This window comes from Archocentrus centrarchus, chromosome 24, assembly GCF_007364275.1.
Source record: "Archocentrus centrarchus isolate MPI-CPG fArcCen1 chromosome 24, fArcCen1, whole genome shotgun sequence".
Taxonomy (NCBI): Eukaryota; Metazoa; Chordata; class Actinopteri; order Cichliformes; family Cichlidae; genus Archocentrus; species Archocentrus centrarchus.
Window position 1 is genome coordinate 21,442,762 of NC_044369.1, and position 16,593 is coordinate 21,459,354.

A 16,593-nucleotide genomic window follows, 5' to 3' on the forward strand; every position below is an offset into this window, starting at 1 on the left:
CACAATGAGAGCACAGTGAAAACCAGTAGCAGGCTCCCTGCCACACTGAGCATCGCAGTGGTCAGACTCACACACACACAAAGGCAGGGTGTTCACTTGGAAAGACCGAGCAAGAGGAAGAGCAATGTACAGAGTTAGGAAGAGAGGAAGATGCGTGAGTTGCTGTGTGCATGTATGCCTGCCTGTTTTTCATCATGGTGCGAGGAGAGACAATGGCAGCTGATAGCCAGTATTTGTGCTGCCAAACCCAACAGGCAGACAACTGTAATTGCCTACCTAATCTGGGCAGTGGAGAGGCCAGGTGTAATGATGGCAACTCGGTGAATAAACCTCTCCTCCACACTCTAATGGATGCTTGCTGCTCCCCTCCTGTCCTTTCGCTGTCAGCTCACTACTTCACTGTTTTAACCCAAGGAAATGTTCTGAATAGTGAAGTGGATTTGAACCCTTGCCGTTACAACTGAGACATTGTGTGAATAAAAATCTGCAAATGTGTGAGAATGAAATGAGTGTCCACCGTCACTGCCTCTGTGGGGATTTTTTATTTTTTTTAATGCCAAACACAGTGCCAGTATTTTATCTATGAATGACCAGACTTTGTTATGGCGTGCAAATCACACCATCATGTTTTTGCATTACTTGGTTTATGTGAGGTTAGGTAATGGCTTTTCATCTCTTGTAATATGGTGATCAAAAAGTGTTTTCCACATACTGTAGTAATAGATGTTATTGTAATGACAGAAGATGAAAGTACTGAAATGTTATCACAGAGAATTACCATTCAGCTCTGTAGTATTCTTCAGCTCATTGTTTTGGTTCTGCAGCCCATTTATTTCTGTGCCTTATGGAAGTCTAAATAGGAACATGTTTGCTAACACTTTAAATCAGTGCTGGCTTTTTTTTTTTTTAACTTCCGGTTCTTAAAATCAATCAATAACTGCGGCTTTGTTCTCATTCTTAAAAAAAAAAAAAGTTCCCATGAATAAGAGTAAGATTGTCTGACAGCATGCCCGGTTTACAACAGTTTATTTATTATTTATTTAGTTTTTGGACGTACTTACTGAGCATTCATTTTCTCAATCCATAATCTATCTCAGGAATGAGATGATTTTAGTGTGCAGTTATTTTCTTTTATTTAATAAGCACAACTTCAGAAGGAGGAGTACATTGTGAGATTACCTTGTTTCTAACAGCATGATGATTTATCTAAGATTGGGGGGGGCGGGGGGGGGGGGGGGGGGGGTGACAAAATGAATATGAACTGGAGATGAAGCACTGAAACGGCAGCAGGATTCTCACCTCTCACCCGCCCAAAAATCGGGTCAAAAGAAATATGGCTGGACTCTGTTTCGTTTTCTTGAGATTGCTGGTGATTTCATCACTGTGAAACTTCAATGTGGCTTGACTCCATTCCAGCTGCAGCATTGTTTGGGCAGAATGACAGTGATTCGAAAATCATCAGGGAAGCACGACACGGTTTCATCATTGCCGAGAAGATTTTCGCTCCTCGAATTGCTGGCTGTAAACTATTTTTGGGAACAGTGCTACAAAACAGAGCTGGAGTCTGTTGATGAGTTGGACTCGCACAAAACCACACGAACACACTTGTACACATACACAGCACTCTAGGAGCCGATGCAATTTGCCAGGTTTACTAATTAAACAAATTTACTTGGCCAGCATGCTTGGTGACGAACCAGACTGTTTGATCCAACCTGCTAGATTTCCTGCTTTCCACACTTAGAGCAGACAAGTGCACACATAAACACACTCAAGGATATCTGCTAATCTTCTACCTCTCCTTCTTGTTCTATATTACTAATTGTGTACAGTCAGCCAGACTCTAAAATAGCCGTTATTAAAAAAAGCAGGTGTCTATTTATTGTGTCATATTTTGTTACATGGCCAGCCATGGTGCTATATCACCTTTGGGAGGGTTCTGTTGTGAATGCTCTGAATTATAGGGTGCTAGATTGAGACTGAGTGGCTGCATGAGGAGGAAGGCAAGGAAGTAAAAAGCTGTGAAGAGCGCTGGTGATGATGCAACTGTGAATGTTAAAATGATGTTAGCGGTGGAAAACATCTCGAAAAAGATAGTTTTGTGATGAGAAGGTGATGAGATGATGAAAATGTGACAGTGAAAGTAACAATGCTGTTTTGCTGTTGATTGTAATGGCAACGCTGCTGCTGCCGATAGCGTATTAGAAGCGTGAGGATAGCTCAATGGAAGATTTAGAGTTCCTGCTTACAAAGAAGTCCCCTCTCACGGTTTTGTGATTTACGATGACCCACAATCATGTATAAACACAGGCTTGGGATCAGTCTAACTCTTGGCATCAAAGGGAAAAGGAGTATTTTACAAACTGCTGAACTGCTGCTTTGCTTTTGTTTTGATCATGTCCTCTTTTTCTCCTCTGCATGTTTCTTTTGCATCTGTTTATTAAATCCGCCTGAACATCCGTCACAAAAGTACAGTTGTGTAAACTACTGCGTTGATTGTGAACTGTGTCTCTGACTTCACTGGACTAATCCTTTGTTGGGCTAATCTGCTTGATCTTCATGGTTCTTCAGATGCATTCAGAATGGATGTGCAAACAGGACTTTTACTATAGTTTATTGCATGGGCTAAATTCCTCTGTTTAGTACCTGGACTTGTTTAGTTGATAAAGGCTGTCAATGGTTATTTAAAATTTGCTTGTCTGCTCATTGCATTGTTCATTGTTTGCCATTGCTTGATAGCATTAATCCTCTTCACTGCTGTCCTTCATGATGGTTTTGCATAGAGTACATACTCAGACTGTCTAGTCCCAGCTGTTAGCCATTACTGCTGCTAATATCCGCATGGTGCTTCCATACAAGCTGTGTATGTTGCTGAGATCCTGCTTCATTGCCATTGCAACTTTGGATGCTCATTCGCTTCCCCTTCCCCATACCTTTTTCGCCACTTCTTTCCCCAAGTCGACCATTTCCTCTTACCCCGCCTGCTGACTTTCTAGAGCCCCATATCAGTCCCTCCTCTGTTTTTCTCTTTCTTAGTTCCCCCCAACCTGACAGTCCCACGGGGCAAGTCCCCCCTGGTGGCCCGCGAGGGTGACACAGTGGAGCTGGAGTGCCTTGTTTCAGGGAAGCCCAAGCCCATCATCCTGTGGTCGCGAGCGGATAAGGAGGCGCCCATGCCAGACGGCAGCATGCAGATGGAGAGCTACGATGGCGTGCTGCGTATTGTTAATGTGTCCAGGGAGATGACGGGCTCGTACCGCTGCCAGACCAGCCAGTATAACGGGTTCAACGTGAAGCCCCGGGAGGCCATAGTGGAGCTGATTGTACAATGTGAGTTGACAGACTGTGGGTATTTTCTATATGTGTCTAAATTTGTGTGTAAATGCATTTTGTGGTATAATTTGTAGCAGTGATATAATGTGTGTTTGTACATGTGGTGCATCATTTGTTACTGTGATGTATTTTCTTTTGTATGCAGTGTAATTATTCCAGTCCAGTGTGACCAAAATTGAACGTTCACCCATTTCTTTTCATTTTACGCCCATCCAATTTCCTTCTGAAGGCTGCAAAATTAGTCTAGTCCCCTGGTACCCTCAGTCAGGTCTAAGAGGAAACTGCTCTGACTGCACCTCCTACACTTGGAGGAGGACTTTATCTGCTGAGTGTGAGCTGAGCAGAACTAATATTAATGGAGGCACAAAGCTCTAGCTACCGATGCCCACATTTGTAAGGGCCTGGGTGTTTGTTTATTTAGTGTGCGTGTGTGACCTACAGTAAAGACTGCATGCCACAGGGCTCAGATCCTGCTGCCGTTCATTGACACCCCTTCACCCTCCTTTAACACATGACATTCAGAATTAGCTTAAGAGCTAATTAGTGACCGGCTAATTTGTTCCCACTGGTACTCATTTTGTCTTCGTTTATGGACATTCGAATGGAATATTTTGGATGAACACTGGGGATTCAAAGCAATGTCACTCACTGAAGAACTTGGGAGATTTTTCTCCACCAAAGAAAGAAGGGAAGCTGAATAAGAAGCGAATGAAAGCCATCCATGAAGGGTGCTTACCATTCTCTTGGCAAGTTATCATAGGAAGTGGAAAAACTTTTATAGCTTCCAATGTTTTCTACATGGCCTACTTAGTTAATCCATACATTCTGTTTCAAACAATGCATTTACTCCTTTACCTAAGACGAACCAGTGCAGCAACATGTCTGTTTTAAAGCGCTGTGAAGTATACTGCAATTAACTTGCTGTGTGCGTCAGGTATCCTCATCGTTGGACCTGCCAAAGATAAAACTACAGAATATCCAAGTCACTACCAATATTTCACTTGAAGAGGAACAAGCTCAGCTCCTGTTTTCTTAGCACATAATTCTACCCGCAGCTCTTCCAGAGCTTTATTGTACTTTTTCCTATGGCGTTCACGTTTCAGCTTAGCTGTTACCCGCTTCACTGTGTTAAGAGAGTTAATGAAGTTTTGATGTGCTTTGAAGAAGACTGTCTTGAATTTTGGGCTGAATTGATTAAGATTATGGAGCGATGACAGCTCCTATCAAAGGTTAGTGGCTTTCCTACAAACCCGAGGCTGACACCAAAAAATAAACAAAGGATTTAGACTCTAAAATGCTTTTCATTAATTAGCAGCATTCAGTGGATCTGCTGTCTCATGCAAGGGCAGTGTTTTGGGACCGAACAAATTATTGAATCCAAAATTCTACAAGCAAAGCCAGGTATTTCATTTATTTATGATTTATTTATTTATTAATAACTGAAAAATGGACAATGCAGCTTTCCCCTTTGCTCCCTCTCACCAGAAATTAGTTTATGTCAAATAAGCTGAAGCTTTCTGGTCAACATTAAAGCATTAATTCTTCCTGTTTTTGCTTCAGATTCAAATGCTACAACTTCATCTGCAAATCAGCAACTAATTAAAAACTGTGACACATTTAAATGGGATCTGCTTAAGTTGGTTTCGGTTTTTGCCACAAACACTTTTGAAGAGTATTCAAGAAATTAAGCAATATGCAAATCACTGGAAAAGACATAAAACCTAACACATAATATCCGCTGGCTGTACCCGGGCCACTGTGGTTTATTAAAGTTAATAAGATGCCACTGTAAAACACAGGTTCAACAATGCACTGACTTGACCAAAGTTCATGAATACTGACAGTATTAATGAACAAAATTAAGACCAAAGTGTGTGTTACCAAATGCGGATTCAGTGATTGTAATAAGTAAGAGCACTGGAACAATTACAGTGGCACGATTAAGCCATCCCATAAGTAAAACTAAATAGAAATGATCATGAGTAAATCATGAGACATAAAAGTCTTTACTGTTAAGAGGAATGAGAATTTAGATGCTGGAGTTGCTCAGTGGATGAGCAGGTGACCACGTACAGTATGCCGCATGGCAGTGCGGGCAGCCATGGTTTGTGTCCCGACCTGTGTCCATTTACTGCATGCCCCCCCCCCCCCCCCCCCCCCCCCCCCCCCCCACACACACACACACTTTCCTGTCTCGCTCCACTGCACACTATCAATTAAGGCTATAAAAGGCAAAAAAAAAAAAAACAAAAGGAATGAGAATTTCATATGCGTGTTTTTTTCTTTTTTTATATTTAATAGCACACCTAGAGTAGGTTCCAGATGCATCCAATAGAAATATGGTGCAAAAGAACATGTTCAGGGTTTGAAAGCAAGCTGTGCAAAAGTTACATCTCATTCTGGGGGAAACAAAAATACTGCTTTGAAGACATCACCATCAAAATGACAAGTAGATCCAGACTAGTTGACGAGACATTTAAATGCTGCTGCCCTTCCTAGTCGGTTAAGAATTTTATTCTTATTTTATTAACGTACAGCTGCAGATACCAGTTCAAAGATGCCCCTGTAGCCCTGACAGATGCCCCCCCCCCAGTTTTCTCATGAATTGATGTTGTAAACAAGTAACGGGGAAAGTAGAAAGATGACAGCCGTGCTAGCCAGCACTGTTCTCCAGTCCTTTGCTTAAGTGGAATGTAACCAAGCTACCAAAAACAAGTGTAGTCCTGTCCTGGACCCTAGCATGCAAGACAACCAAAGCTGCTGCTGCTAGCACTGCTAAGGTTAGCCAAACTCTGCAAACTGATTTGCGACGTTATAAACAGCACAGTGTTGCACATTTCAAATGTGATTTGATTAACAAGGGAGATGATTAATGGTTTTACATAGCTTCAAAAAGGTTTAACTTTGTCATTTTAGGTGTGTTCAGTTTTAAATATTTTCTAATGTTCTGTCTTTTAGACTAGTCGTCTAGTCTGATTCATTTTTTTTCCTCTCTCCCATTTAAACAGCTAGCAGATTAGTCACTAAGAACATCTCTAATGGCAAGGCAAGTAAGGCCCCAGTCACACAGGTCTATGTGTATCCCATGATGATCTGGCAAGTGGTTGCAGGAGGTTGCTGTGAGCCACTAGTGCAGTATTAGCTGGAAAGAGGCATACGGTGCTGTTTACAGACAAGTTGGCATCTTCCATGCAGACTGCGTGTGATAGGCTGGCAACCCAAGCAATCACACGATACGACTAATTTCATTCAGTAACAGCCAGCAAGTTCTAGGATCTGCTCGCCAACCATTTTTCCCTAGAAACCAGAGCGTGCCAGGAGGTCACTGACTAGTCTCTAGGCCTGTGTCACTGAGGCCTACAATTAAGAATAGAACAGGTGAAAGAGAAGTTTCACTATAATGAGTCAGTAACTCTCCTGTCTGGGATGACAGATGATCTCAAAAGAAGAAAGACTTTTGGACAATAAATTTGCATCCTCAAATAAAAACAGAGTTTTGGAATAGTGCCCCAATTAACTCCAATATAATATAGTTAAAGCTGATAATAATAATAATAAAAAATTTAAAAAAAACTCTTTACTGATATTTCCAAGAAACAAGCAATTCTCATGAAGGCCTATAAACCTCTGAATGACCCGATCTCAGAGTTGAGGTCAGTATCACACCCGCTTTCAGGCAACATATCTCACCTCTGACATCCAACCATGAAAGGTCATTTCTGATCACACGCTGCTGCTGCGTTCCCCCCCCCCCCCCCCTGTATGTGCAACTGTGGCAGAGGGGTCACTTGCAGAGAGTGACTGTTGTTAGTGACACTCAAATGGAGAAGATGTGCCTCAAGAGGCAAGGAGGGGGAGACTGAGACTCCAAGGCCTCAGTTGAAAGACACGTATTCCTTTAAATCTATTCCTTCTCTCACATGGATTCGCCTTGACATGTGGTTGCGTCATAGACATACACAGTATGAGACTCGCAGTGAAGCACATCAATTCACTCCAGATAATTTTATCTGTTCCTTTCAACAATTTATTCGGAGAATGCAATTACTTCTCATTATCTAGTATTATTTTAATAAAGTACCTCTCTGATGCTATAGTTCTTCATGTCATACAGCACTTTCATCTGTTCTCCATCTTCAAAGGAGAACACATAACGAAGAGACTTATTAGGGCTTTGGTACTGATAAATCAATCATTCTGCCATGTTCCTGCTTCAGAGCTAGTTCTGTTTGTCAGTCTTTTTACTTATTAATAGTTGGCATCAAAGCCCAAGTTTAAAAAGCACAAACAATCTGCATTTGAACTGTTAGATTGCTTTGACACGCTTTGAGCATATTGGGGAAAACGCGTCCACCCTGTGTACACCTCAGTGCACGTTGCTGATTACATTTGCCAAATACACGGACCTTTGATCATCTTTCTCAACTTAAGAATCTACTTTATTAACACAGCCTGGCCAGCTTTTGTTGTTTGCTCCATACGCCTGTCGGTATGCCCCCTCCCTTCTTTCACTTGGCCTGTCTCATGGTGTGTAAGCACAAGCCAATCCCTCTGAGATGCTTTTCTCGCCTGCATTTCCAGGTCCCAGCGTGAGCCACCCGCCTTTGGTGGTGAGCCATGTGCAAAGCCGCGTTTAGTAACTTGATCAAGGGACTGAGGTACAGTCCTCTGAAGCAAAGAGCATTAGAGGCGTGAAGAAACGACTCTGGCAAGTCAACAGCTTTGATATGTAAAAACCTGCATCTGTTGGCTGGCAGAGGCGACGCCAGGAGGAGAGGTAGAGGGAATGGAAGGCGTTTGCCTTTAGAGTCGACGCTCTAATAGAATTGCAAACGCCAAATCCCAAGCTGTGACACCCTAATGTTCTTAGTCAAACTGACTTGGCATGGTCCAGGGACTTGAGAGAGGAAGTGAAGAAGCAGAGAGAAATAGAGAACGAAGAGGTATAGAGTGGTCTTCCGTCCTAGATACCACTGTCTGTCAGAGTGATTTATCAACTTCTGCTTCAACCCAGATGCACAGGAATCTTTTATACAGGCTTCCCTTCTGTTGCTCCTTGCATCGTCCATGACACCTGCCTGATGCAACTGTGCGGTAGTCCCCTTGAGCAAGCACCTGGCTATCTGACACACATCAAAAAGACACAGTGGGATGAAGAGTTACTGCCTGGGCAAAAGTAAAGGGCAGAATTACACGATTATTGTTTTTAATTAATTTTCCTTTCTGCATCAAGAAGACCTGCAATGCCAGCCCCTGAGGCCCACTCTAATGTGAATCATTCTAGAGCGACTCACATTAGCCTAACACCAACTTAACACCAGCAGATTAATCTTTTGCATTACAGCAGGGCTCACACCACACCATTTGGGGATGAAATTTTAATAACCCTTTTTTGTGGAACAATATTGAATTGATCAGCCGCATCGAATCCACACCAGAAAAGGTCAGTGAATATGTAGGTTGTAAACAGAAGCCTGCACACAGCTTTGACAGAATAATTTATAACTTGGTCAGTGAGTGAGCTAAACCTATTAGTGGATCACCAGGCCACTCGTCTACATTGATTATCATTAATTGTATATTTAGGTTAATAAATTATCCCTATGTTTTAATAACACTATGGTAATGCAGATGGTGCTTAAGTTCATTGTTTGATTGCAACGGCTGTAGCATGAAGGAAGGAAGGCGCACTGATGCAGTGAAGCGTTCCCTACATTATTCAACACAGAGGCTCATTATAAATCAGGGTTATCATTTTATATTCCGTATATATCTGTTTGACTTCCTAATGAATGCTTTTTTGCTCCATCAAGACTTCATATTGAAGCGTGCTATGCTACAAAGGTTATTCTCCCACAAGAACGCTTTTCGTTGCATCTGTGCCCAAGGCTTTTGTTTTTCTTTTGTACTCCCACGTACAGCTGCTGAAGTTGTATAAAATGTCACATTTTTCTGAATTGAGCACTGCTATGTCACATGTAAGTTCACATGATAAATTGAGGTATCTACTTCACTACTGTAAGTAAATATTCTGCTTTTTAATGTCAAACATACATGGCAGTGAAAGGTACCGATAAATTTGCATGTAGCATGTAGCTCCTTGCAAAAACCAGTGTCTAGATGCATCGACTTGTCACATTGTCTATGTCAGAATCTTGTTAACAGATTGCCTCTCTAATGTCTCAGACTGTTACTTAAAATCAATGCCTATGAAAGTAAAAGTCATCTGATATGTTATATGAAAGCAAAGACTAAATCCAGTCCTAAAACAAATCCAGTGTATTGTGCATTTGTTTTTTCCCCTCTCTTAATTAATCATTTCATTGCTCTTTATCACCTAATTTAGGAATGAATGACTCATAATTAAAACTAGCTCAAATTTAACCAGCTACAACAGTAAGCAGCTACTTAAAGGAGCAGTAACAATTTCTAAATCCACGGTTTGGTTCATGTCTCTTTTTTTTTTTTTTAGCCTGCATGAATAAAAAATTATATTGACATTTTTCCAGGTTTCCACTTACCTTAAAACTTTTTAGCTTTCACCAGAATTGCATGCTTTACCAGGCATTAACCACTCACCAGGCTCCGGTTTTACAGTCCGAGAGGCCGATCGGCGACCATCTGATAGCCATCAATCATGAGGAGAAAATGTGGATTCCCAACGTGGTTGGAAAGCAGTTTGTGGAAGTTGATGGAAGTCACTAAGGAATCACTTGCTAAAGCCCCAGCATGACTCGGGCTTTAGCAGTCAAGCCTAGAGACCGGTCAGTGACCCCCATGGTAACCTAGTCACAGTACACTACTGTAAGTGCCCTGTAATTATGAAGTGTTTTTGGTGAAGCGCCCTCTTTGCGACCGATTTCACCTTACCAGCAACCTCCAGCTACCACTCGCCATTTGGGAACACACTTTTTTTTTCTAGTAACTAGGCGGCCACCAGCCAGTCTCTAGGCCTATGTGACCGAAGGTTAACTTATTAGTAGTGTCCCAGCAGCTAACTCTTGTGATGTCACATAATCATCCTCCTGGTTTGTCTATGTTTGACTTGTCATAAATCTAGATGTCTTATCAAGGCCTTTATTAGTAGCATAATAAGACCTCAACAGTGGGTCTTATATATTGTGATGATACTGGAATATTAAGCAATTCAATAGTTAATGCTATAAGCTTATATGTATGTATAGCTACCTCAGTAACAGAGACAACATCCTGTATTTCACATTTTTCTTGTTTTCAAATGAACAACCCCCCCCTCAAAAAAACCAAATTTCTTCTGCAGCTTTGATACATTTGGCATAATTTAGTCTCCATACCTCTTTTTTGCCTAGTTTGCATAGCTATCAAGACTGAAAAACAATAGTTCCTTTTTAATGGGAGGCAAAAACATCAAAACAGTGAGTATTGGTGATGGTCTTGGTTAGTTTTACATTGAAAATTACTACTGTATGACCTTGTAAAGGATCTAATAAATAAGAAAGAGGAGTGGTTACTCAACGACCCTCAAGAAACCTAAGAATCAGAAGCCAGTGTGCAGATACAAATCCAGTGATACCAACATACTGTTTTTATCTTGTATCTCTAATACAACAGCTCATTTGATCTGTTGTATTAGACGTTAGGCAGTTTTAGCACACAATACCATTTTGCCAGGCCTCTATTAGCATTTTATTTGTTTGTGCTGGTCATGTTTCATGTGAGACTCCATCATGTTGGTAATATCTGCTTTTTGGAGGGGAATTTAGAGTAATAATGTCACAGATTTTTGTCTGGGGCATTTCTTATGGTGCACTAAGTGTTTGTGTTTTGTACGTCTTTGACGTACATTTTTAAAAAACTCCTTTTGCCTTATTTAATTAGGATTTTGAAGGCAAGATTCATAATTGTATCAGTGTATGGGTGCTTTAGCTTGCGTAAATGATCTGAGTACTTTTTACACCGCTATGCCCTGAGGGATAAGTGTCAGACAAAAAAAAGATGAAAGAAAAATGGGAACCAAATAAATGTCTGACACTTCTCCACCCAAAGCAGGTAGAAGAAAAATGGAATCCATTTTGATTTATTGTGAGCCGGTCAAGCTGATGGTATTTCAGAAATGCAGGTGGACACACATTCACCTCAGCTTCCCATGCAAAAAAAACAAACACGCAAGCCCCCTCTGTGGTACATGCGTGTCTTTATTCAGGCCTCCTCCCTGTAGACGTCCGTGCTTACGGACCACGGGGGCAAGACCCGAGCGCTCCTAAATGTTGTTTTTCTCCACATTACTGTCAAGGTACCCACTGGTGACTGATGATGGATTACACTTCAGCTAGCACTCAGGGTTTTTCCCTGAGCCTGTGACTTACTGCAACTCTGAGCACACGTCACCCTCACTGCTACGCTAACCATGGCGATCACTGCTCAGGGAATATCACACAGGCCCTTTCTGCTCCTTTCTCCTTGAGTTCGCTGGGCAGCTGTTTCACAGGAAATGCACAGGGGGTGATGAGGCATGTGCCCTTGTTTAAAGGATGTTTTGGTTATATAAGAGATTTTTCTTCTCTTTTTCTTTTTTCTTCATTTGCTACATCTTCATTTGTCTCTCTGTGTGAGTGGAACTGCACTTACTGCAATTTGGTCTAGTGCCACTCAGGGAGGCTGTGGAGCTAACTGTGATTCACCGCCACACACATAAACCTACAATTTTAATGTGATAAGTAGAATTCCAGACCTTTTTTTGGAGTCAGAGATGAGCCTTTTGGGTTTGGGTAAAAGCCCAGGCAAGGCTCATTTGAAGAAGGAACTAATTGCTGTTTCATTCAGAGGTGAAGAAATCCACTTTGCTCTCCACCTTGTGAACAAAATCAGGTGAAGGAGGCAAACCTCTTGAAATATCTGTGTTTACTTTCCCTGTCTGTGTTATGATTTTTTTTTTTTTTTACATTTCAGCAACTCATTATCTGATCTAATGGTGTGTCATTAATCATTGTGGTTGCTGAGTGAATAGCAGGATGCTGTGTGTTGAGGGATAATTAGCATTGAGGGCAAGAATGTGAAATCCCACTTTGGACTGTTATATGCCAGTGTATTATTTTGCATTCGCTATGATGTTTACATCCCCATTCCCTGTACACTTCACTGGCCTCATAGACGTGCCCCTGCTCCAAGATCCTGGGGTGAAGCAAACTCAATTAAGTGCAGCAGGCAAAGATGGTTGGTTCTACTGAAAACACATTCAGCATTCAACCCTCAAAATAAAGCCTTCTGCATCCTAAAAAAAAATCTAAATCATCCACATCTTACAAAAAAATGGCTGATTAAGGTTGTGGATAATGATGTTAATAGTGTTATCAAATTATATGCTGTAAATTTTAATACACTGTTCATTTAATTGCATACCACTATCAAGTATGGAATGCTCAGTAATTAGATTATATTACCGAGTGTGAATAATGTAGAAGATTATGTTGCAGATTACAGTTTCAATCAGGTAATCAGTGATCTGTAACAGACTACATTTTGAAAAACAGCATCCCCAGCCTTGGCTATAGCTACCGCCTCTCCTTTACTCCATCAGGAATTATGCAAATTTCAGGCAATTAAGGGGCTTCGTGTCGTTCTGCCTCTTCTTCTCCACATTCTTGTTGTTTTTCAAGCCCCGCCGTGACTTTTGTCAAGCATCTGTATGAGCGCGTCAGGAGCAGAGATGCTTAAAATGGGGAAATTATTCATAACCTTTTCAGTGCTTGCACGCGCGCACACAAACACACACACACACACACACACACACACACACACACACACACGTGCGCTTACACCCATTTTGTTCCCACAAAAACTTCCACACATGTCTGTCAAAACACAGGTCTGGCAAAACATTTGCAAAACACCACCCACACATATTAAACTTTGCCGGTGCGGGTTCGGGGTTACGTCAAGGTCATTTAGTTCCTGACTTCGCTCATTGAAAACTGGCTAAAATAATTTACTATCACATATTCTGTTTCCGGTCGGTGGGTGGGTGGGGGCGAAGCCTGTCAGTTACTCAAATAAGTTATTAATTTTCCTTTCTGAAAGCTTGAGGTGCACTTTATCATCCAGATACCAATTTTCTGTGAAATGTAATTGTTATTTTGTTCCTAAAGTTGTCCCGGGTTTTTTTTTTTTTTTTTTGGTCAAATTGATCTTTTGGCAGCTATTACCGGTCTCCCCACAATTGTTTTCATTTTTCATCTGTTGCTGAAGTGTATTGAATTTGCAGTGTTGGTTGTTTTCTGCAGCTTGCTTAAATATCACCTTTCTCCCCTCTCTGCTCCTTCATTTGTTATATTCATATTATCTGTTAGTTACTTGTTTTATTTTCAGCTTTGTCCTTTTTAGATTTTCAGTGAACATCAAGTACATTGCTCAAAATCATTTTGCAAATGTTTTTACATTTTATTGCCCTTGTTTGTGTTTTTCTTTGTTCAGCTCATATGCATCAAATTTGCTTTATTCCAGGTGTTTGTTCTCACTGTCACTGGTGCTCAGAATACATAATCTGACTAAAAGAGCCTTCACCTAAATTGCATCCATCTTGTACAGACGCGCGTGCACCTTCCTCCCTCTCAGTCTCCTTGTCTTTATTTGTCCAAAGTATTTTTGCCCCCATCCTTGACACACATTTCTGTCCTTGTCAAATGTCTGCTGAACTCTTCTGAGGTTTTGTGTCTCCCTCTCAGACCCTCCAACAGTGGAGCCCGTTTTCATGGAGATGCGTCAGGGCCTTGGAAGGCCTGTAGTGATGACCTGCAGAGTGCTACGAGCCCATCCCTCCCGTGTGTTGCGCTTCGAGTGGCTTCTCTCTAACCGGCTACTCCACGCTGGAGCCTTTGACGCCCAGAGAGATGAGACAGAGTACACCATCCGCAGCCTGAATCGTGACGGTTGGGGCGAGTACACCTGTAATGTCATCAATGAGGCTGGAGCTGGCAAATGCACTTTCCAGGTTACAGGTAAAAAGTGCTTTCTGTTTCATTTCCAATTTTGTTTTTTTATTCTACTAGAATCTCTTTATAGTGGGACCTGCTCGGTTTAGTTATTGTTCCCCTTCTTGACAGTTTTCCTAGTTTTGCACAACACATGGTGCGCACAATGAGTTGTCACTCAGACATGTGCATACTGTGTCTAAATTCAGATACTTACCATTATCATTAGTATAGTTTCATGTAGTACAATAGGTACACTGTGTACTACATACTTTTGCAGGGTAGTATTGTCTCAAAATTAATGCAAAACTGAGCATTTTCTAGAAATGACATTTGCAACATTTGGCTGTGATTGTTCCACTAGCTGCTGTATTCTGTGAACTCCGAGTCTCTGATCACATATACCCGCATAACCAACATTTTTCTACAATCAAGGCAACAATTTATTTTCATTTCACACTCGTAAAATTCAAATAATGTCACAACACCTAACATCACAGTCTGAAAAATGAGAAATAGCTCAGTAATGCTCTTTTTGGTGGTTGGAGACCAAAATTATTGTGACTATTTGAAATGAACTTGCAGTCAACTGTTGTCTTCAGAGCGACTTTTGTGCATCAAAACGATAAAACGGCAATAAGGTGGAGTCAGCTGCTTGCCAACAACTAGTTGGCAAGCAGCTGAGTCGAGTCTCCTATTGCAAACCTTCGCCGATCTGTCTGAGAGTGATTGCAGTCAGACCATGATTGTTTGGAGATGTATTTCATCCCACCAAGAGACCTGGGCAAACGTGTGACTGAAAGCTGTTGAGGGCATTGCACGTTAAGCCTCTGGGGGACCCCTTGGTCACTACAACTACTTATAACTGTTCGCCAAATGCGAAAAAATTCAACAACTTCTCCAGGCAGCCACCAATTATTCCTAGTCACAAGAAGGTTATCGTCTTTTTTTAGTATGATTGAGCCATAACATTGCATCACAGTTCCCTTCAATTGTAGGGAAAGTTACAAGTGTGGAAGTGTACTGTGTTTCACAGCCAACTTTTTAAATGTTTTTTAAGTTGCATTTTTTTTTTCTTAGCATGTAGCCACAATCAGTGTACACACAAACACTTAAACGGCAGGCAGGAGTATGCAATGTGAGAAACGGTGCAAGTCAATTTCAAAACGAAAGCCCTTCGCTTCAGACAAAGGTAGGTTTTTTATTTCAGTGAAATAACTATTGCCAGCAGATTGCATCAACTGTAGCTGGATAGCCACAGCCACTTTAGCTTCCTGACATGTATGAAAATGCTGGATGTCATTTCAATATTTCTGGCAAATATGGGCTACATATGCTAAATGGCTGAAGCTTTGAATGTACAAGATTAACTCATTTTTGTTGTGATTTCAAAGGGTATGTTTCAGTTTTAACATTACAAGGGGGAAAAAAGGCTTTTAGGTTTAGGATGCATATAAATGTGATATCAGAGGGAAACAAACTGCAAAGCCAAAAACTCAAGGAATTAACAGGCCAAACACAAGGCCCACAGAGATGGTACACAGACACTGTGACAAAGACAAAGGAGAGACAGGGCTATATATACTCACACGCACCTAGGGATGATCAGGGAAAGTGGCTACAGCTGTGCAAATGAGACACAGGTGTACAGAATTAAGGCAATCAACAGACAGGAAATAAAGCTCAAAACAAGGCACAAGAGATACAAAGTAAAACAGGAAGTAAAAACAACTAAACACTGAGGCAAGAAACTCATTTTGAATATGATATGAGGAACACTGCGGAGGCTGACAGTAAACTAAAATACAAGGAAAACACAAAGAACCAAATGTAAATAACAAACTCCATACCTACTAAGAGCTATAATTCTAAAAAGCTATAATTCTAAAATACACAACACCAAATTATAAACAAGGATACAAACATCAAAAGAACTCAAAAACTCTGAGACAAATTACTGGGAACCATGACACCACTGCAGCTTAGACGACACTGCTGAGTTAAATATTTCCCCAAATTGAATAAAGAGCAGGAAGATGTAGCAACATTGAGCTACTCTGATCGCACCTTGCACACGGTGGAGAAATATTAGAGTACACATGCTTTCTCAGTGTAACCTGTAAACCCAGAAAACAACATTTGATACTTAGCCAGTAAAGTTGGGTTATAGCAGCAGCTGCGTGTGTTAGTCTCTCTCTCTCTCACACACACACACACACACACACACACACACACACACACACACACACACACACACACACACACACACACACACAAATCCTCACTGGTATTAGTGTTATATGATTGGCTGTCA

The 16,593-nt window shown here is 41.2% G+C and overlaps 1 protein-coding gene across 1 annotated transcript in view; it reads left to right on the forward strand.

Moving 5' to 3' along the window:
- The window catches only part of LOC115774319 (MAM domain-containing glycosylphosphatidylinositol anchor protein 2), a 195,920-nt gene that overhangs the window by 137,788 nt on the left and 41,539 nt on the right, over positions 1-16,593 (forward strand). Inside the window, exons 9-10 of the mRNA XM_030721530.1 lie at positions 3,037-3,330; positions 14,034-14,306. Coding sequence (XP_030577390.1) covers positions 3,037-3,330; positions 14,034-14,306 — 567 coding nt within the window. The remainder of the gene's footprint in view (positions 1-3,036; positions 3,331-14,033; positions 14,307-16,593) is intronic.